General features: G+C 42.2%; 1 protein-coding gene across 1 annotated transcript in view; it reads right to left on the bottom strand.

Moving 5' to 3' along the window:
- LOC130189080 (Na(+)/H(+) exchange regulatory cofactor NHE-RF2) overlaps positions 1 to 18,914 on the bottom strand; it is a 30,461-nt gene extending 11,547 nt beyond the window's left edge. The window contains exons 1-2 of the mRNA XM_056407738.1: positions 18,221 to 18,914; positions 16,879 to 17,181 (exon numbers count right to left, since the gene is read on the bottom strand). Coding sequence (XP_056263713.1) covers positions 16,879 to 17,181; positions 18,221 to 18,427 — 510 coding nt within the window. The 5' untranslated portion in view covers positions 18,428 to 18,914. The remainder of the gene's footprint in view (positions 1 to 16,878; positions 17,182 to 18,220) is intronic.
- Between the last annotated feature and the right edge of the window lie 4,179 nt (positions 18,915 to 23,093).

Here is a 23,093-nt window from a genome sequence, read left to right as displayed (position 1 = left end):
ACAGCAGACGGATAAATACACAGCGGTGCAGAAAAAAAATCAATGACAGAAGTTTCCAGTCTGCGACCACGGGGAGAAGAAGAGATTTCAGTGGGACTCCTCTAACATAAACAGTGAGAGTAGCACAGCTGGAAGTCATTATGTGGGGGAGACGCAAGCGTCTGCCAATCTAACCCCGGACTCCCTCTCAATGCCTGTCCCCCCCCAGCCATGGGGCCTGTGCCATCTCCCAAAGCCTCATTGGAGCTTTGTGAGCATTTTGGAGGCTGTCGACTTGGTGTTGGGTTTGATCTGAACGAGCTTCAGCTGCGTCGAGGACGACGACCCGGCGGTGTGTGTCCTGGCTTGTATGTATATGTGTAAAGGAAAAAGACTCCTCTCCGAACCGAGAGGCCATCGAATGTTTGTTTGAACTCAGGGTGTTGAAAACATCATGTTTTTTTGTGAAAAAAAAAAATAATGTTTTGATTGGGGAGTGAGAGAAATGAGACGCAATGTTTTTTCCCCCCCTTTGTCAGCAAACAAGCGTGACATCAGGAAAGCGGCCGGTTATCAGTTTCTGTCCTCATGGGAGGCCCCGCCGGAGGAACGGTGGGGAAAACACTGTCGTGGCCATGTTGTGTTCCGGGCCCCGTCAATGTTCACATGGAACATTCCGCAATAAATCAGGGTGCTTTCCCAAAATTGGAAACAACATGGAATATTTTACACCCACAGCAGAACATTATGAGAACATGATCAGAGCGTTAAACACACACACACACACACACACACACACCTACTCACTCACTCACACACACACACACACACACACGTGTGCACTGACCTCTGTGTGACTGTGGCTCACTGAGAGGATGTGCGGTCCCTTGGATTCCTTTAGTGTCGTGTCAGCCTTTGTTTCTGTCAGTCTCTGTGAGTGCATGTGGGGGGGGTGGGGTGGGGTGGGGGGACGACGACGACAGTGTACACACAATACCTGTGTTTGGCGGAGTGGTTGGGTTATGCAATTTTGACTTCTTTTTTTGGCGGGGCATCATTTATTGCAACATGAAACGTCACATATGAGAAGCTTTTTTTAGAAAGGACAGGAATTGAATGTCTCAGTTTAAATCTGAGCTAAATTCACGCACATGATTCACAGTTCACTATCCGCCCCCTCTTAGTTACGGTTTCTACCGTTGCTATATGAAGCTTTGAGTTTTTACTAAGCATCATTTTGTGCCGTCATCACCACATTTTATTAACTTTAGCTAGTTAGCTAAACTGATGTCATCTTTGTTAGTTGGTTGAAAACGCTGCCTCCAGCTTGGGGCTCGTGGGATACCTCCATATTATATCATCATTGTGACATGAGACTAGATATTGTCCAGTGATAATGGATATCGTAATGTCGTTATATAACGGTTGTCCTTTTCTGCTTTTAAAGGCTGCATTAAAGTATAATTATGTAACTCTGAACTTACCACAGTGGTCTGGCTGTTCTATTATTTGCCTTTATCCACTTAGTCATTATATCCACATTACTGAAGAATTTCTATCAAAGAAATCTTCAGCATTAATGGTAATTTGTGTGTCTATCTGTGTATTTCCCTCTGCATCCGACGGCTGGCGGGGGTGTTGGCAGTTGATGAAACTAGATCGCACCTTGTTGAATAATTGAGCGGTGGCCGACTGCGATGGATGGATCATGAACCCTTTCACAGCCAAGGATCATTTGCTCACTGTTGTCCTGCAGTGTGCATGGGCATGTGTGTGTGTGTGTGGTGTGTGTTTGTTTGTGTGTGTGTTGGTGTGCTGTTATAAGTGTCTTTGAGTTGCTACAAAGAAACTTTAAATCCAGTGTCGGTGTGCATGAAGCATGCAAAGCATTTGGTCAACAATGCTCTCGCTTGCATGCGTCCCAAAAGCGGATTAACGTAAATTTCTCATAAATCCGCAGGTCAAGTTTCCTTTGAGTCCTGAGTCAAAAGTATGCAGTTTGTTTTGCTTAACAAAGGTGTAACAACATGTACAGGACTGTCTCAGAAAATTAGAATATTGTGATAAAGTTCTTTATTTTCTGTAATGCAATTAAAAAAACAAAAATGTCATGCATTCTGGATTCATTACAAATCAACTGAAATATTGCAAGCCTTTTATTCTTTAATATTGCTGATTATGGCTTACAGCTTAAGAAAACTCAAATATCCTATTTCTAAATATTAGAATATCATGAAAAAGTATACTAGTAGGGTATTAAACAAATCACTTGAATCGTCTAATTAACTCGAAACACCTGGAAACACATTTTCAAATGTTTGATTTTGTTTTGCTGTTATAAATTTTTTTTTTATCTTGGTCTGAGGAAATATTCAAATTTTATGAGATAGGATTTTAGAGTTTTCTTAAGCTGTAAGCCATAATCAGCAATATTAAAAGAATAAAAGGCTTGCAATATTTCAGTTGATTTGTAATGAATCCAGAATGCATGACATTTTTGTTTTTTTAATTGCATTACAGAAAATAAAGAACTTTATCACAATATTCTAATTTTCTGAGACAGTCCTGTATATCTTAGGACCTATTTTCAGTATGACATGTGTATACTCACTACAAACACACATCCCATTGTGGATAAATGACCTGTTGATTTAACTACACGACAATAATGTGGGCAACAAAAAAACTTTTAACAAGCAGATATAATATACTTAAACTAATCAATTAATACACAGGTTAAACAAAGAAAGCATTGGGTTAACCATTTTCAGTGAAAATCCAATCCACAGTTAAAATAAAAAGGTAATTTATCAGTTTTTGGCCTTCATGTCATTTTTAAATGCCTTTCCATAACTCAACCTAACATTGGTAGCCAGGTTTGTTTATGTTATTTCCTAGCACGGAGAATAATCAGCCATGGAGCTGTCTATTTTCCAGTTGGGAGTGCAATGTAGAAATGAACATAACACTACATTGTTAAAAAAAAAGATAAAATCTCTGCATTCAACACAATGACTGAAATGCCCAGAAAAGGGACATTTGCCTGGAAGCAGCAGAGAGTTTATCTCTGAGAATCCATCATCTTATTTTACAATGGAGCGCTGACTAGAAACATAGCGGACTGGTATGATGCCAGTGGAGTACAAACAACTGCAGCACCTGGGACCTTTGCTGATGTCACGGTTGACCACTGGTTGTCATGGAGACAGCAGTGGAACCAGTAGAGCCAGTTTCCTTCTGAGGTGTATATACAGAGCCGTTTTTAATTCAGGTGAGATAACACATCCGTATTTTAGATTTGAATAGTTTGAAGAGTTTTCTGGGTACATTGCTCGGCGTCTGTGTGGCAGCACAAGGCAGACTTCCTGACTTCTCAAAAGTGTAAGCGAAGCCCATATGAGGATCATTTAAAAGGGCTTTACCAAATTAAGAAAATGGATGCGTCTCAGATATTTTGGCCATGACAGCGCTACCCTCAAATTGGGTATGTATGTGCGTGTGTGCGTTTGCAGCTGCTTTAAGTGTTGCTCAATCAGAGAGGAAATGAGCAGATCTGGCCAGTTCTCAGTGGGCGAGAAGGAGAGAGGAGTGGGAAAGCAACAAGAGAGAAAGGAAATGACAGGCAGCTGGACCAAACCAGAGAGGGATTTGGAGCTTGTGAAAATTAAATGAAGGAAAAGGGAATAGGGAGAAAGAAAAGTGAGGAAATAAAGCGAGAAGACAAAGACAAAAAGGATCTCGATAACCAACAGTTTGACCCACTGGTGTTGTGCAGTGTTGCGTAACAGCGCCGCGATGCAACGGCTCGATGGCTAGCTGTGTGTCCATCGTGCTCTACCTGGACCTGCTGAGATCTAGTCACACAGTCTCCTGCTCTGCTGCAGTGTGTGTGTGTGTGTGTGTGTGTCTGTGTGTGTGTGCAATGTGTGGTACCTGCTGTTTAAGTGTTTCTGAGATCATAACTCTTGAGAATGTGAAAGAAACAGACCAGCATTGAGGTTGAATGTGTAAAAATAAAAGAAACAAAAGTGAAGGCATCTCCTGGGAAAAACAAGATAAAGTATTCAGGGAGCAAAATAATAGCATTAGTCACGGAGCAAGTTGTCATTCTTTCCTGTAGTCCGTTGACAATACTCAGATCTATCGTTGCATGTGTTGGACTCAAATTTGATGGATAGTTTTTGACGTAAAGTTCAACCCCTGCTCCAGAGATGAGCCATTGTAATACATCTCATTCACTTTCTTGCAGAATTTAATGCCAAGATTGATGCCACTTTAATGTAGAGCTGGAACGCTGGTGAGCTTAGCTTTGCATACTGGTTGAAAAGGAGAAACGGCCAGCCGGCTATGTCCAAAAGAAATAAAATCCGTCTCCCAGCACCTCCAACGCTCACGATATTAGCATCAATACTGTCATTTATTATCTTTCACTTGCATTTTAATGCTGAAAATCACTGCTTGTTATGTTATTCCAACTTCTGTCACACGGAACTAAATATCTGATATAATTTACGTCTGCAGCTCAACTGTGACTGAAAAGTGGGAAGAGTCCTGTGAGTGCAAAGATATTGTGAATTGTATGGTAGCTGGAGGCTGAACTGAGTGCGAATGAGATCAGGATGATATGAAGGCCCTCAGCCCGACTTGGTACATTCACAACTAGCGCAGAGCTAACGCGTTGATGCGATTCCACTGTGCCTCCTCACAACCCTCCAAAGTGTCACTTCATGCTGTACAGAAGTCTACATATCATTACTGTTCTCCCCATTACCCGAGGTGTGTGATCTAAAACCAACGAGCCTCAGCGATGCCAAAAATAATATGTATTTAATTCACAAAACATGTCCTCGAAGAACATTACAAAAGTCACAGCGGTCATTGCACCACTCATAATCCAAGAATTAAAATGTCCCGGCGTATGTGTCCCTTAACCCTCGTGTTGCCTTCGGGTCAATTTGACCCGATTCAATGTTTAACCCTCCTGTTACCTTTATATTTACTAACATATTTTACCCTTGAGGTCAATATGACCCCAGCTATTAAAATCTCCAGAAAATTATTAGAATTAATATTGTTTTCCAAGTTTAAGTGTGAGGTACTTTATGTTTGTTTGTTGACTCCCGAAAGAACACCGACATTAAACATTGAATCGGGTCAAATTGACCCGAAGGCGGCAGGAGGGTTAAATATTGAATCGGGTCAAAATGACCCGAAGGCAACACAAGGGTTAAGTGTTCAAAGAACTCTTACAGAGTTTAACATCGCAGAAGAAGAAGAAAAGAAGAAACTCGAGCAACACAACAGGCTTGCTGATTCATAGATCTTACATTCGAGCACTAGTATGTGGAGGAAAGCTACCTCTGAAGAGCCTTTTGATAATAAAAAAACAATACTTCAGAATAATTGGAACCATAATCGAGTTGTTTTTCATCAGAAGGCTTTTGTGACTTCATGCTGTGAGTGCGTCGGCTACACAAGTGTTTGTACATGTCGCGCTGAGGCAGCCTCTCTGGGAAAGAATGCAGCTTTAGATCTTAAGACGACCATAAGAGCAGGATTTAATTTTTTAATTGGATTTTCATGGACCTGCAGAAACTACAGAATTGAGATAGATATAAAGAGAGAGAGAGAGAGAGAGAGAGAGAGATCCAAGCAACAAGGGGTTTAAAATGATAAATTCTCTCCATCTCTCCATCTCTATCTTTCAACACTCCATTGTTCCTCAATCTCATTTCGAGGTTCACCCTCCACGTCGTGGACTCTTTAAACCCTTCCGCCTTTCTGTCCTCCTCTTATCTTTCAGTGCTGCGTCTAATAATATTTATTCATATGTAGTCAAGCGGCTGCAGAAGACAACATTTCTGCCAATTTGCATTTAAATGTCAATCGAAAATGTGTGGGCTGCTGGCGAGGCTGATATTTTCAGCAGTTATGTGCTGTTATGTGTGTGTGTGTGTGTGTGTTTGTGTTTGTATAAGTGTATGTGTGTGTGTGTAGCAGATGAGGGAGAGAGATTTTTAGGGCGAATGTGGCTATTTCATCCTCTTCTTCTATTCTCTGTTTTTTTCGGTCTATCATTAGATAACTTTTTCCATCTACCTCTGTTTACACGCCTGACAGGACAGCAGTTGTTGTTGGTGATGCAGTGTGTGTGTGTGTGTGTGTGTGCGAGCGTGTGTGTGTGTGTGTCCACACCCCTGTTATCAGTCTGCAGCAGATATTCCTCGTCACTTGGTTGGCAAGCCTGGGAAACTGTAACCCTTTTTTTAGACCAAAGAATTAATTAAGAATTGTGAAAATAGTAAAAATTGATATTTAAAAATAATTAGTTGTAGCCCGATAGGTTTGTCTTTTTAAACCTCTGGATACCATTTTGACACTTTCAATTAAAGAGACACAAATATCCTCTATGGGAGAGGCCTCAGATGACATCAGGACAAAGATTTACGCAGTTTTGTGTGTGTGTGTGTGTGTGTGTTTGTCCAATAGAGACAGCATGTGTATATAAAGTCATTTATCTTGTCTACTTTCCAAAGCATAATAAATAGATTACAGAGGATTCCTGTCTGCTGCTCACACACGTAAACTAAACCTGTCGTATTGTTTCTCAAGTCGATAGAATTCCCAGTTGATCCACACGGACACGATCTCTCTCTCCCATCACATCGACTTGACTCCCACAAAGAGTGTGTGGGAATGTGTGCTGGCTCACTACTGAAGTATACATGTGCTCGCTAAATCATAAACACACTTAGCAACACAAGAACGTCTCAGCAAATAAGGTCCAGCAATAAATAATTATATGTAGCTACAGTGTTTCTCTCTCTCTCTCTCTCTCTCTCTCTCTCTCTCTCGTTGATAGCAAAGCAGCGTGAGTGGATATTTCCAAAGCGGACATTAACTGATCAAATACAAGTGTATAGATTTCAAAAAGGGATTTCTGAGATCAGCCCCAGAGGATTCAAAGATGTCACGAGCAGACCGGCTCGTCTTCACACATTGTGACCCATGAGGGCGAATCAAAAGCAGAGTAATCTATAAATAACGCTCAAGATTTGGGTCAATGGTCTTAACTGCTACAGTTATACATTTTGGATAGGAGGAGTTCAGAGAGGATGTAACAGCTTCATAACCAGTCCAATCATAGTGTAGATGATAATAAGGTGAGTTTATTCTGGAGCCAGTACTCGTACTGTTAATGCAAAGAGGCTGACGTTGTTGTCATGTGATTTCTATTCCTTGATGCTAACGGTCTAAATGTTATATTCTGTCTACCTTGAAGCGTGAGTGGGCTTTACCGCTCAGGCAGCTAAATAGCTTTTTAAATTAACCCCTTCTGGAAAAGCATGAATAACCATCTCCAAGTAAGAAGGCGATGAAAGCAGTCAGATTTAAAAAACAATAGGAAAATAATGATCAAAAGTTGGGTTAAAATAATGATAAAAAGATCATTCATACATTTCTAAGCCTAACCGCTTGAGCCCGGTTCTGTAATGTATGTGTTTCATGATTCAAACATGATTATGTCAGATTGTACCCTTGAATTTGAGGAATTTTATGGACCATTGTTTTCGGGACGTCAGAGTGCCGGTTAATCCTGACTTTTATAGATACATAAAGTTGTGTGTCCTTGGCATAGCAGTGCAAATAAATGTTCTGATTACTTATTGTAATAAGTAAGTCAAAGTAGAAGAGGACCTAAGAGATGGTGTTCTTTATTATTTCATATCAAGTGATGTAATCACTGTAACCTAATTCCATAACGCAGTGACAAAGAACATTTCCTGTTGAATTCAAACATTTATTTTTGCTGGTAGGAAGTAGGGACAATGTCTTAAAGTCTGAATATCTAATCAGTGCATTGAGAGATGATACATGGAGACACACAGCTGCCTTCAATCATACACCCACACACGGTTAATACAAGACACTCAGTTGTTCAGGTCGCTCCTACATTACCCACCTTACTAATTCCCCCTTTCTTTTCCATAAATCCCCAGACACACACACGCACACACACACACACACACACACACACACACACACACACACACACACACACACACACACACACACACACACACACACACACACACACACACGTTCCCCACTCGTGACCCGTTCACATCCCACAGACTGTGTTTTTACTCCAGGAATCTGGTTTACTCTTATTCAAACACACACACACACACACACACACACACACACACACACACACACACACACACACACACACACACACACACACACACACACACACACACACACACAGAATTCGGCCCCCTGCATCTTGACGTAACACAGTTGGTATTCAAGCGAGGGGGACTGAGAGGGTCTTGAACACCAGCTCCAGATGTTAGTAAAAAGCATCACACACTGAGTTACTCTCACAATCGTACTGTCACTTAAAAATCAAACGTACGGGACTTCATATTCCATCTGATATGGTAACAAAAATCCTTAATATTTACAGTAAGTAAAAAGAAAAGGTTTTGGTAGTCGACATGCCAGGTTAAATTAAGATGAAACAAATATTATGCCAAAAAAGAAGACTTGAAGAGGATTTGGACAATGTTTCTAAGCCCCCACATCACTTGAACTGTGCGGCCACTGTTCGGCCGTCAGAGTATCCGACTGCACGCATCCTCACATGTTGTGTTTATTCAACAGGAAACAGCCTCACATGTATCTTGTCCATCACAGTTCACATCTGGGTGGCAAATCGTGCACAGATGATCACATGTGCTGACTCCCTCCTGTCCTCTGCTATATGAGAGCCGACAGGCAACATCTTTTCCTTATTATGACGGGCAACATGAGAGTCAGAGAACAGGACAAGGGAGGGATGTCAGGCGGCCATCAGCTCATTCTGTGTTATTATAAAGTAATGGCCAGACGTGATTGTGTTTTGATACCAAGGTCACAATGATACCTAAAGAGAAATGTGCCCAAAAAGAAAGTGTGTCTTGTCATGACAGTCAACATCTGCACAGAGATGGAGGAATAATTCGGACAGTTTGCTGCAGTTGTGGGTCCATTTATGTCTGAACATCATCGTAGAGAGAGAGCGCTCTTTCTTCTCTTCTGTTGCTCTCTCTTTCTCTCATGGATACACAAGTTTTCACTATTTGTGTTTATTCAATCCTGACCCCATGACCTCGAGCCTTGACCCTTAAAGCGGTGCTTTCTGTCCGGGGTTTTCCCACACAGATCTATTTCACTCCCAATGCTCCACACATGCACAGGTTTAAGTATCGAGAAGTTCTCTGGAGGAGGATTTTAGGAAAACTGTTGGGCCACTCATGAGCACACACACACACACACTGAATAAAACACAATATGTTGTGAATGTTCACACAAAGCCGTAATACATTCCTGATGTTGCAAAGACACATGTGTCCTCACAAAGACCACCTCCACAAACGTACACCCCGACTCTCACACTAACTGTTTTAACAGATGTGTGTGTGTATGTGTGTGTGCGCGTGTGTGTGCTCGATGGGGAGCTGATGATCACTAGCAGGCCTTTGGCAATCCTGCACATGATGCAGTGACGTTTATTACAACTAAAGTGCTGTTCACATGTTAGTCTGTGTGTTTGCAGCTGGACAATTCATCTGGACTACTGTGACTGTGTCTGCCTGAGTTGTGTCTGACTGAGCCAAGCCATTAGATTATGTTTCAGAGCTTTTGGAAATAATCATATCAAAGGCCAAACTCATAATGGACAGATGCGAAAAGAGAAACAAAATTACCGCCCCAAGATTTGTACGCATGTTTTCTCTCAGTTGCTCTTTCTCACACATCCTTTATTTCGCGATCTTTCTAGCGCACTAATTGTCCTTCCTAACAAGCCCCATGTTATACCCGCCCACCAGAAGTGCAGCAGAACTGGAAAGAGTGACAGAAAAAGACTCCGATATGTTTGTGTGTGTGGTGGAGGCCTCTCCACCAACAGAGAGGGATCATCCTGGCCAGGGACACAGTTTCCACAATACAGCTACTTCCGTATAAGCCAGGGACATGTCTGTTTCCATGTGGCTGGAGAAAATATATATATATGATATTGTATATCTCTGCCTATCCGGCATAACAATATATATGATATTGTATATCTCTGCCAATCCGGCATAAACATATATATGATATTGCATATCTCTGCCTATCTGGAATAAAAATATATATGATATTGTATATTTCTGCCTGTCCGGCATAAGATAAGATAAGATAAGATAAGATAAGATATTCCTTTATTAGTCCCTCAGTGGGGAAATTACAGGATCACAGTAGTATAGCTCACTGATAAAACGAATAATAAAATAGAAACAAGTAATATAATAAGCATTAAAAAAGAAAACATCAGTAGAATATAATAAGCATTAAAAACAGTAGAATATATGTACAGACTGAATAAAAAGTATATATATATATATAAACAAAGTATATAAACAAAAGTACTTCAGCATATTGCACATGTTGTTGCACCAGGTAGTGGTAGAGTGATAAAGTGATAAACTGCTGAGTGACCAAGTTCAGTTTGGTTGTGAAGTGGAGCTCAGCCGGTTGTGTAGCCTAACCGCAGCGGGAAGAAAGGACTTGGTACCTCTCCCTCAGACACCGGGATGAATCAGCCGGTGACCGAAGGAGCTGTGCAGCGCTACCAGAGTGTCCTGCATGGGGTGGGAGGCGTGGCTCATCATGGACGACAACCGTCATCATCCTCCTGTCCCCACCACTTCCACGGTATCCAGAGGACCGCCCAGCACGCTGCTGGCCTTCTTTATCAGCTTGTCCATTCTCCTCCTGTCAGCTGCAGTGATGCTGCTGCACCAGAAGACCACTCCGTAGAAGATGGCTGATGCCACCACAGAGTCGAAGAAGGTCTTCAGGAGTGCACCCTGCACCCCGAAAGACCTCAGTCTCCTCAGCAGAAAGAGTCTGCTCTGTCCCTTTTTATAAAGTGCATGTATGTGGTCGGACCAGTCCAGTTTGTTGTTCAAGTGAACACCCAGGTACTTATAAGATTTGACGATCTCAATGTCTAGTCCCTGGATGCTCACCGGTACCGGAGGTGGTTACCCCGGCGGAAGTCCACCACCAGCTCCTTGGTTTTACTGGAGTTAATCTGGAGGCGGTTCCGCTGGCACCATCCTAAAAAGTCCTGGTTTAGCTCTCTGTATTCCCTGTCATCATCGGCGGAAATGAGGCCGACGATTGCAGAGTCATCGGAGAACTTTTGCAGGTGGCAGTTAGCAGAGTTGTGGTTGAAGTCCGATGTGTAGATGGAGAAGAGGAATGGAGCCAGAACGGTTCCTTGTGGGGCTCCTGTGCTGCAGGACACCCGATCTGACTCGCACGTATCCGCACATACTGAGGACGGTTGGTGAGGTAGTCCAGGATCCATGCGGTCAGGTGGTGGTCCACTCCGCTCTGCTCCAGCTTGTCCCTCAGAAGCAAAGGCTGTATGGTGTTGAAGGCACTGGAGAAGTCGTAGAACATGACTCTCACAGTGCTTCCAGCCTTTTCCAGGTGAGAGAGGCATCTTTGTAGCAGGAAGATGACGGCGTCATCCACCCCGATGCCAGATTGGTAGGCGAACTGGAGTGGGTCCAGGGATGAACTGGAGTGGGTCCAGGGATGAACTCACCAGAGGGCGGAGATGGGCAAGGACCAGCCTCTCCAGGGTCTTCATGAGGTGGGCTGTCAATGCCACCGGCCGGTAGCTATTGAGGTCCTTGGGCCGCGGGGTCTTTTGGTACCGGTACCACGCATAAAAATATATATGATATTGTATATCTCTGCCTATCCGGCATAATATTAAGGTCATCACTATCTCTCGGAGTCAAAGGTGATGAATGATTCCAACATCTCAGAATGTTTTATTATATTTAAATTGGTCAGGAAATACATTTTATTTGCATGTGTGTGTGTGCTTGCGAGTAAAAAACAAAAGTTTCTGGTGGGAAAGTGACACCTGACACTTTATCTTGAGCTTTAATGGCACACCCACATGACATGCCTGAGCACACGTGTGTATGTGTGTGTGTGTGTGTGTGTGTGTGTGTATGCGCAAAGGGAAAAGACCAGAGCACTGACACCTCAGGTGTGTGCTAAGTAAGATAATACGTCTCCAGTCTGAGACGTATTATCGTATTATCTTCCTTTCTCTCTGAAGCAGGCACAGCGGACTCAGTCAGTCATGTGTTCAATAAGGCCGATTGTCTGCTGGCCAGAGAATGGTTGAGCAAGAAACAAAAAATTGCTTGAGCGATGAAATAGTGACTTAATAGAGCTTAAGCTTTAGTTTAATAAAATGTTATCTCCTGTTGTCACAGAGATGGAATGAGAGAATATTTCCGTAAAGTGTTTTTTACCCTCTGATGTTGAGTTCATGTCTGTTTTTAAAGAGCCCACTTTATTTTACTTGGCTTTCAATGTCAATATAGCATTAATACCCAGCTGGGATCCTCTGAAATCATGTTAAAGACACACAACTTGCATTGTTCTTTCTAGACAGAATTATTGTCATGGTGAAAGTGCACTGATTTACATTTTCCAACAATTCACTTGCAGTATGTTAACTCCACGTATCACACACAATGAACAAGACGGACGTTGATTAATGAAGAATACTTTAGGTTGCTACAGCAATATTTGAAGTAACTTTAAACGTAGGAGCTTAGTGAGCAGACTTATTGTTAAGTCAAAAGTAGTTAAGAAGTGAGTGATATTCTCCGTGACAGCAGCACTTCTCTCCATCAAAAATAAAACTGGGCAGGCTTTTATAACGTTGTGTAATTCACAGTAGGTTGTGGTCAACATTAATGGCCTATTAAGACCTGAACATTGGATTTCTAACAAAATGGCTCAAATGCATTTGTGCCGGAGAGCTTTGGTAAAGAAAAGAGCAAAATAGAGAAAATTGCTGTCTTGTCATGATTGATAGTTTTTGATATTGAGTTAGAAATGCAGCGAAAAGAGGAAAAATACAGCCAGTGTCATGTAACCCAGGGAATACACACACACACACACACACACACACACACACACACACACACACAACTCCTCGTGGGGAGATTTATTTGACAAATGTGCAAGTGATTACAGTTTGCAGAAAAGGCTACATGTCTCCCCACGTTACTGATGTGACCTTGTGCATGTGCCTGTAAATGTGTGTATGTGTGTGTGTGTATGTGTGTGTAGTCTCTGTGCGTGTCCTTTAGGGTCTGAGAGAGATGCACATTTGTACCTGCAAAAGAAATCCTTTTGCTTTGAGAGAGAGGACAAAGAAAACAAATTGTAACAAATTCTCAAGCTTTGGTGACACAATGTGTGTCCACAACCATATTATATGAGATTAGATTAGATTTTGATACAGAAATAGCGCCACAACGAATGCCGTCACACACTTGACAGGTGTCTAGTTGAGATTAAAATGAAAGATGGGTGTGGTTTAAGTGGGGCAAGTGGGGCACTATACGCCCTTGGTCTGATGTGACGTTGCGGTATCACAAGATGGGCTGTCATTTTAGCCTATATTTGTTTACATTTGAGTTCCTTGCCAACATTAAAACAATGTGGAATTAGATATTAGCAGTTCCTTTATGCAATGTACACATGGATGAACAGACACATATCACTACATTTCTTTGATAATAAAAGAAAAGTAAAAATAATGAAAAATGAGAGAGATGCATCAGTAGAGTGCTCAGTCTCCACGAGTTGTGCCTGCAACGACCACCGCTGTATCATGTGACTCAACTTCTTCCTTCTTGTGTGTCAGACCTGCTTTGAACAGGTAAGCTCTTATTTTAATCGGTGCAGATGTTTGCACCTGCTCTGTACAGACACGAGTTTCCTCTCTGCGTTTGTTCAAGTTTCAGTGAACTCGAGGTTGATGCCACAAAAAAAGGCAACAACTACGAGAGGTCCTTGAGCGTGCAGCTATAACCGGGCACCCAAAATAATGTGCAGGGTGCTGGAGCAGAATGCTAGATTGGCTGATGACAGACATCGAGGTGCACTCACTCACTCACAGACACACGCATACACACACAGATACGCACACACACACACACACACGTCGATCGCATGATTCTCCTGAACCGTGTTGCACAGCCCAGTTAATAATGGTCTCTGTCTGAACGGGTGTTGAATGTTTTACAATCTCCAGCAGAAGATAAGTTGCTGACAACCTGCAGTACACACCCATCACCACTGACATACTCACATACAGTAGGCACAGTGCCGAGTACGATCAAACCCCCACTCTCCACTCCCCCGGCCCACTGAATGGGGGCCCACTTCCTGAAACTCTTTCCAACAAAGCTTCAAGGTTGTTCTTGGCTGCTCTCCCTCTTGAGTTCCCTCAGTCCAGAAGCTGTCTGCTCTCCATCGCTCCCTCTTTCTTTTTCTCCTGCCTTATCGTGACGACAACAACATGAGAAGAAATGTACCGCTCTCAACAAGCTTCGCTGGAACTTGTCACAGCAAACTGAGTTGACTTTTACGGACATGTTTTCTTTTCAGCTCAGATTATTCACGTGGTGATGGAGGATGATCAGTCTGTTTCCCCTGTGCTTTGTGGTGGTAATTACATTGCACTGATTGCCAAAGCTCCTTACCAGCAGCATGGTTGAATGACTCCAAACACGACGTAATTTGCTTTATCAGCGTGCAGTGTCAATACTGAGTCTGCAAATCTGTGGCGGAACAGCTTCCTTTGAGATGGGACAGGAAACATTGAGCTCTTTGCAGACTCCCGAGGTGCCGATAAAGTGACAGCGGCAGGTTTTAGTGCTCCAGCCCCAACAAGAGGTCTCTTCTGGTCAGTGTAAGAGTAAATAATGTTGTTTCAAATCCATGATCCAACAGCAGCTCAAACACTTCTCATGCTGTTCATTCGCAGTGTTGATGCCTATTGGCTCATCCTCCTAAACTTTATTTCCGTCCTCCATTAGAATCACGGAAGAGAGAGAGAGAAACAAGAGGCCTCTAAGCATTTCCTGAACCCTCGCTGGGCCAATACGACCCAACCAGGGACTAGGATTTCTCTCCACAGGTCACAAAGCCAGAGCTGAACAAAGACGCACACACACACGCACACACACACACACACACACGTTTAACTGATTGGCCCTGTTGCCGCTCACATACGGGCAGGGCAAAACCTAAGTGAAAGCACATGTTTGTGTGAATGCAGAAAGCAGAAGTTGGGCTGCCTCGTCTCTCTGATACATGAAACCAAACTCCGTCAGATCTTTGCGTTCCAGGAGAGACGGAAACACATCCTGTTTTCCATGTCGACGTCGAAGAACAAAACAGTGAATTATAAAACCCTAAACTAAAATGTATCAAATGACCATTGAGAATTATGCAACCGACTGTGACAACGAGTGTGTGTAAATAAACACATGAAGATGAGAAGTGAGTGGCCTGTAAACAACACTCTCTCTGGAATATAATTGCACAATAAATGCAATATTTATCACACAAAGGCATTCAGAAAATCTCCCAGCCAGCCCTGTTCCTTCATACATTTATCTTTATTATGATTTCTGTGGATTTCCTGTTCAGCAGAGCCACTGCGTTGTCCGTTGCCAGATTCCTAACATCCGACGGGTTCCGACCTCTGACCTCTGACTTCTTTGACCCCTAACAGAACATCTGGAGCGCTTTCAGCTTGCCATGTTCTTCCCTCAGGACACACAGATTGATGAACAGGCATATCTGACGCCACATGAATGGACTTGCATGACATCCTCTATATGTAATCTAATCTGAAACTGGCGGAGCATCAAGAGAACACGTCTGAGGTGAAAGCAGGTCTGAGCTGAGGAGAGTGCTCAAAGGAATGACTCAGGATCTGCAATCTGTTTGCTAATGTGTTTCGTATTTTTAATTCTTGGTTTTGGAAGTTGACAAATCTGTTTGACGGTCAAAGGAAACTAAGTCTGAAGCCAGTTATGTGTTGCTGTACTAAGGAGGAAGAGTGTTGGCGAGGACTGGTCATCCTCTTTATGTTGGCAACAAATAATCTCAATGACTTAAATTCCATCAATGCAAGAACCTCACATATTAAGAAAATTTGGGAAACACACCTGCTCTGCTCTTTCTTGCTGAGAGTTCGATAAGAAGCTTGATTCCACTCTCACGGTTGTGCACTCAGTACGAAGCTGCAGTCAGCAGCAGGTCACATTCATTCAGCACAACGACTGGACACATGAGGAAACAGCTACCCTGGCTCTGGTCAGAAGGGACACATGCTCTGCACCTCTAACATATGATATCTTGTTTGTTTATCTTGGACTCCAGGACATGACCAACAAATATTCCCACACTCTAGAAAATCACAACTTTTCCTTTTTTACAGTTCGTTTTTTCGTACTGGTTAAAAAAAACAAGGAAAAAAACTAATTAATGAGCGTTACTGTAAGAGCCAGATTTATGTTGCCTTTGGAAAGAGCCAGGCTAGCAGTTTCCAGTGGATATGCTAAACTAAGCTGACCAGCTGCTGACCATATATTCATATTTAATTTGCAGACATTTGAGTGATGCACTGCAAGAAAGCAAATACGCATATCTTCCAAACTGTAAAAATAAAAATCACTATGTCCATCAATATGTGAATATTTGCTGATTTGCTTTGTCTTCTTTGATGTGTACATCTGACCTCTCAGTCAGATGTACACATTCGAGAACAGCTGCCATGAGCCTGAGAGTGGGGCCAGCTCCTGTATACTAGATTAGTACATCAGGATAACCTCACATATTAATGGATTAATACTTATAGATCCACCTTCGGATATACCTTTTGAAATCACACACCACTTTGTCCAAATGTTGAACCAACAGAAGTTCACTGTTCACTCTTGCTGTGATGGAGGAGGACCAGCTTACCTTCTTCGTGGCCTTCGACGGTGACCTCCTGGTGGGCTTCTGCACCTGGCCTCTCAGCGTGACCGGCTGCTTGGACACCGAGCCGTTCTCCCGCTTCTTGCTGGGGGAGGACGGGACTGACGACGGGGGCGGTGTGGGGGAGGCTGGGGGAGGGGAGGAGGAGGAGGAGGATGGATGCCCGACCATGAGGACGGCCATCTCCTCTGTGGCTGTGAGGCGGAGGCTGCGCAGACCTTCATGTGTCTCCTGGTCCACCACCAGCAACCGGGTCTCGTTGTCCAGGGCTTTGATCCGCTGTACCACCTGAGGGACGGGAGAGGACGGCATCGTACTGGTCATTTGGTTTGAAAGGGCAATAAAAGAACATATGCGTCAATGCACATAGACTGCAGCCACAGGAGAAAAGTCAGATCTCATCAAAGAGAAGATTATTTTGTTATCCTTTCTCTTATAGCATCCAGTCAGCGCTAGAACATCTTTCTATTGAACACATTCACACTTCTCTAGGCCATGTGGGTGTATGGTGATAGAAATACAAGCGTAGACCAAAATATCAGTATGCAAGATGGAAATTCATTTTCGAGGCAAAAAGCCCAACATTTGATGGTTTCAGCCTTTAAATGTGTACAGTGGTTGCTTCTTCTTATCTTACCATTAAAATAAAATGTATATATTAGACTGTTCAACAAAACAAGATATTTGATGAAATGATGGGCTCTGCGAATCACTTATGAGTCCAAAATATGCTCCGACTCAATCCTTCATATGCCGGGCTCTCTAACAATCAAACATCATTACCTGACAACACACACCACTGAGTCTTGTATCATCCTTTGTATTAACTTAAATCAAAAGCACGAGCGCTGCGGAATTGTTCTTCTATTAGAGAATATTCTCAATTTACTGAGAGGCTGTTGGTGTGGATGTTCCTCTGTTTCTGTGAGCTGTAGCCTACAATTGTTATCTGCTGTCTATCTGACCACCAGCCAAGACACCAACAGTGGTCTCAGCTTCTTTAGTCAACGCATAACTGCTGTCCATCCAAACAAAGGGACTGTGCAGGTCAACCCCTTGTATCTGACATTGTTTATGTCACAGTGCAACTATGGCACAGTCAGTGTGTATTCAAAGCAGCGTGTGCTTTCATGTGGATACACTTTAGGAGCTAAAAAGTTTCACTGAGGGGTGTGTGCTCGGCTGAAAGCGTCCCAGTGCCATGATGCACGCGCACCAGCCATGTGTAACCTGTTGATATCGACCTAACCACTGCGCATGCAGGCAACTAACGCGCGTGCTGTGTAGAGTGACGTAGAACCACAAATATGAATGCACATCAACTTGCCTGGTGGTGTGTCTCTTTCTCCACGTTGACCCCATTCACTTCCACCACACGGTCCCCGGCGTGCAGCCCCGCCGCTTCTGCAGGGGAGCCGCTCTCCACTTTGCGGATGAATTGTCCGGTCTTTCCTTTCTCGCCGTGCAAGTGAAATCCATACCCGCTGTCTGCCTTTGTCATGACACAAAGCCGCGGTTTCCGCGCGCTGGCCATTTCGTGTTCAGCCTCCAGGAGTGTTCAGATAAAGTGTAATGATTAAAATGCACGGATGAGCGTTTAGGAGAGCGGGCGCGGGGCTAAACTTCCACGGAGAGGAAACATGTCTGTCCGATGCCCACGCTGTCCCCACTTGTGAATAAAGAAAGATGAAATTCCAATGCAAACTAGCCCGAGTGCACTTAAAACAGACGATCCACAGTTTTTTAAAAAATGCAAGAAAAAGCTGCAAACTTTAAGAAAATGATGTAACCAGTCCTCCAGGTCTCGTGTCCAGCTGAAGCGCACTGCTGGCGACTCCAACACCGATGCGTCGAAGCGCGCACCGACTTCAGAACCTCCAGAGGAGCATCACCGATCTGACTGCAGACGTACTGTTTGAGTCGAGCAGATCACCGCGCGCTCTCCTCTTTCTCCACTTTTATCCATAACAACTGCTCGGACGATGTGCATGCAGGTTTGATATAGACGGCGCAGTGTTAGCGCCTTGCGCGCTGTAGCACCACCTCCCTCTGGCGCGGCTGCCTATTTGAGCCACTGAGGAAAGTGAAATATTCAGGGCAGACACCGAGGATTCAAAGTGAGACAATACTGCCCCTGGGCGGCAAGTCCGGTTCTGTTGAATACTTCTCAACATACAGGGACAACTGTATTATTACAATACTATAAGGCTGCTGTATGTCACAATTAGCGCATGCATTACATGGTGCTGTTGTTTGATAATAAAACACATAATCGCCTCCAGTTAAACTTTTTATAAATTAGATATAATTGTGATATTACTGTTTTATGTCAAAACAATCAAATAAACTATTTATAGTAATTGCGATATAGCCTACAGACATTTAGCGTTTAATTTAATGTAGCGGTGCCGTATCTTACGGTGACCACTCGAGGGCAGTGAGCACTCAGGATTCAAAGTGTAAAGCATCCATCCACTCCACGTCGAGAGAGAGAGAGAGAGAGAGAGAGAGCGAGAGAGCGAGGGGGGGGGGGGGGGGGGGGGGAGAGAGAGTGAGAGCAAGAGAGATATGCACAGCTCCTACACATAACAAGTTCCCCGATCAGTGGCGTCCCTATTCATCGTAGAGGATACGCTCACTTTGTGCACGTAAAGCTCTTATTTCAGTTTGTTGGATCTGTATTGAAGTCAAAGGAACAACTGAGTGTATTGTATTAACCGTGTGTGGGTGTATGATTGAAGGCAGCTGTGTGTCTCCATGTATCATCTCCCAATGCACTGATTAGATATTCAGACTGTAAGACATTGTCCCTACTTCCTACCAGCAAAAATAAATGTTTGACTTCAACAGGAAATGTTCTTTGTCACTGCGTTATGGAATTAGGTTACAGTGATTACATCACTTGCTATGAAATAATAAAGAACACCACCTCTTCTACATACTTTGACTTACTTATTAATTCAATTCAATTCAAATTTCCAATTCAGATCATTTGTATAGCCCATTTTCACAAATTAAAAATTTGCCTCAGGGCTTTACAATCTGTACACATAGACATCCCTGCCCCAAAACCTCACATCGGATCAGGAAAAACTCCCAAATAACCCTTCAGGGGAAAAAAAGGGAAGAAACCTTCAGGAGAGCAACAGAGGAGGATCCCTCTCCAGGATGGACAGGTGCAATAGATGTAATGTGTACAGAAGGACAGATTTAGAGTTAAAATAAATTCAATGAATATGACAGAGTGTATGAATGGTTGGTAGTTGGCATATTCCATGATGAAGACCTCCACAATCCATCAGGCAGATGGAGGTAAAGAGGAGGAGTGAGTGGAGTCTCAACAGGGCAGTGGCATAGTTGGTAGTAGGCATATTCCACGATCCAGACCTCGATGATCGATCAATTACAATAAGTAATCATAACATTTATTTGCACTGCTATGCCGAGGACACCCAAGTTTATGTATCTATAAAAGTCAGGATTAACCGGCACTCTGACATCCCGAAAACAATGGTCCATTAAATTCCTCAAATGCAAAGGTAAAATATGACATAATCATGTTTGAATCATGAAACACATACATTACAGAACCGGGCTCTAGCGGTTAGGCTTAGAAATGTATGAATGATCTTTTTATCTTTATTTCAACCCAACTTTTGATTATTATTTTCCTATTGTTTTTAAAATCTGACTGCTTTCATCGCCTTCTTACTTGGAGATGGTTATTCATGCTTTTCCAGAAGGGGTTAATTTAAAAAGCTCTTGAGCTCAAAGAGAGGAATGGTTCTAGAAGAGGAAAATGATGAACTCTATTAAAGACAAGACATGAGTTGATAGTTAGTTTATTAGACAGTTTATTAGATAGTTAGTTTATTAGATAGTTAGACATAAGCTTAACTCAATCAAACCATGTCAGTGACATATGGTGTAATACAGAACAACTCCATGTGAAGATAATTTATATAAACTGATATTCATAATCAGTGCTCACTTTTTTAACCTGCAAGCTAACTGCGGGATGTGTAAATAACAGTTTGTTCTTCTCCCCTGAAGGAGGAGTGTGGATTTTTCCCGGTAACCATTTCAACGTGCTTATGGCATTGTTTTCGGATTATAAATAAATAAAAAAGAAAAAATATATATTATATATATATGTATATATATAATATATCCTTCAAACAATTTGAACCCCACACTGTTTTATATCGTTGCATTTATTAAAGAAACGGTGAAACAAAACCCAACCACCATTATTAAGAAACAAGTCGGCTCAGGGAAACGTATAAATGCCTCCCTCCATTTAGCGGACAGCGGATTATTCTTTAAATGTATTTTTGTGGAAAGTCATCTGGTCCAATGAAAAAAGAAGATATTTTGACTTCTTGTTTACTATTTTTTCATTAAAACTACTTGAACTTAATTTACAAAAAAATAAAACCATTCATTGTTCCATGCAGGCACGTCAGCTGTCCTCAACTGGGTTGAATCTATGCACGGTGAACATGCAAAAATACGTCATTGTTCATATTTATGATGGCTCCTGTAATTCAATATTCCATATTATAAATGACCAATAATGACCAATTATGTTAAAATGTCCACTGTTTCTAACACACACAAATGTCTCCTATCCATCTAAAGTTCCATTTTAGCAAGTAGTTTTTAAAACAAGCTCAAATTCACCATACACACTGTCAACGTGGTCTTGTTTGGTTTAAATAACAACTCTGGAGATGCTACACTGTTGTCCAGAAACTTCCCAAAAATGATCATAGCTGCTAAACTTCAGAGAAGAGATAAAACTAACAGGCCAAATTACAATTAACCAACAAATGAGTGACCACTCTAGTTAAAGCAGCACACATTAAATACTGAATATATTTCAAATCAAAGAGTGAAACATGGTTGAGTTTCATATAATAGCGTGACTCCTGGACAAAATAAATCACTGATCTGAGGGAAATGACCTATATTATCATGGCTCACATGATAAATTCAGCATAACATTTATTTCCACAGCACTGGTTTAATAGTTGGTCTTCTTAGAGGGACAGTTTCTTAGGTAGATCTTAGCGTAAGATGAGTTTATTAATACCACTCTCTCACGTCTGACAGTTATCGTCCCAATGAAACAGAGATTAGAGCTTTTTAAGCTTTTTTAAAGCTTCAGTCTTGTGACGTTTGCTCTGCTTGAGCGGTTTTATATGACGGGCGGGGCTAATAGACATTATCTCTATGGGTCACGCATACTAAATATTTTATGGGGATTATCAGGCAGACTATGGACAGAGCCAGGCTGGTTGTTTCCTCTCTATGTGCTAAACTAACCTAGCCTATTGCTGACGGACAGATACGAGAGTGGTATTGCTCGTGTCATGTAATTCGAAGCCGAACGTTAATAAGCATATTGTCAATCTATCGCAATAACAGAAACATTGTTCTTACTCCAGTCTTTCACTGAGAAGCGCGTATGACTCAAAACTTCCTGCACAATTGTGTCTTAGTGCTATGACATGTACATTATACTGAATTGATCAAGACTACATAGATGAATAATAGCAAAAAGCATCAGCAGCAAATAAAATAAAAGTACATGAGAAAACAAAGGTTTCTCACAAAAAATTCTCACATTTAAAAAAGAGAATTCTGTTTCTGTTTTTGTTGTTGTCTGCAGTTAAGGTAAATACAGCTACTGGAGATGTTACATCATTTTACAGTTTCATGATTCATGTTTTTTGTATTGTACAGAGATCTCATAAACTTAAACTAATGCTTCGTTCAATGCAGTCAACCCAGTTACAGGACAAAGACACGAGGAACACACATAAATGCTGAGATCTGTGAGGAATGCTGTCTTTTCTCTCTCTACTTGCTCCTCTGGTTCACTCCACAAATGTCCCAGTGATTGAGGGACGATAAGCTTAAAGACAGGAAATACCGATCCATAAAAGTCCCAGAAATCAATCATCCATGTAGCATGTTGCTGCACTCTAATACATGGAGAGGCAGCTTGAAAACTCATGCTCCATTCGTCTCCTGAAACAACAAAAACAGAGATTAGGGACACAAGAAAGACTCAATGACACACTTTGACATATGTTATTGCTGCTGCAGTCAATGAAGGAATTAGTGGAAATGTTTTCGTTGAGTTACAACTTGGGGCTCAGTTTTTTCCTGTCCGTTACATAAAGTGGACTTCA

This window comes from Pseudoliparis swirei, chromosome 23, assembly GCF_029220125.1.
Source record: "Pseudoliparis swirei isolate HS2019 ecotype Mariana Trench chromosome 23, NWPU_hadal_v1, whole genome shotgun sequence".
Classification (NCBI taxonomy): domain Eukaryota; kingdom Metazoa; phylum Chordata; class Actinopteri; order Perciformes; family Liparidae; genus Pseudoliparis; species Pseudoliparis swirei.
This window is presented reverse-complemented; position numbering and strand designations above follow the sequence as displayed.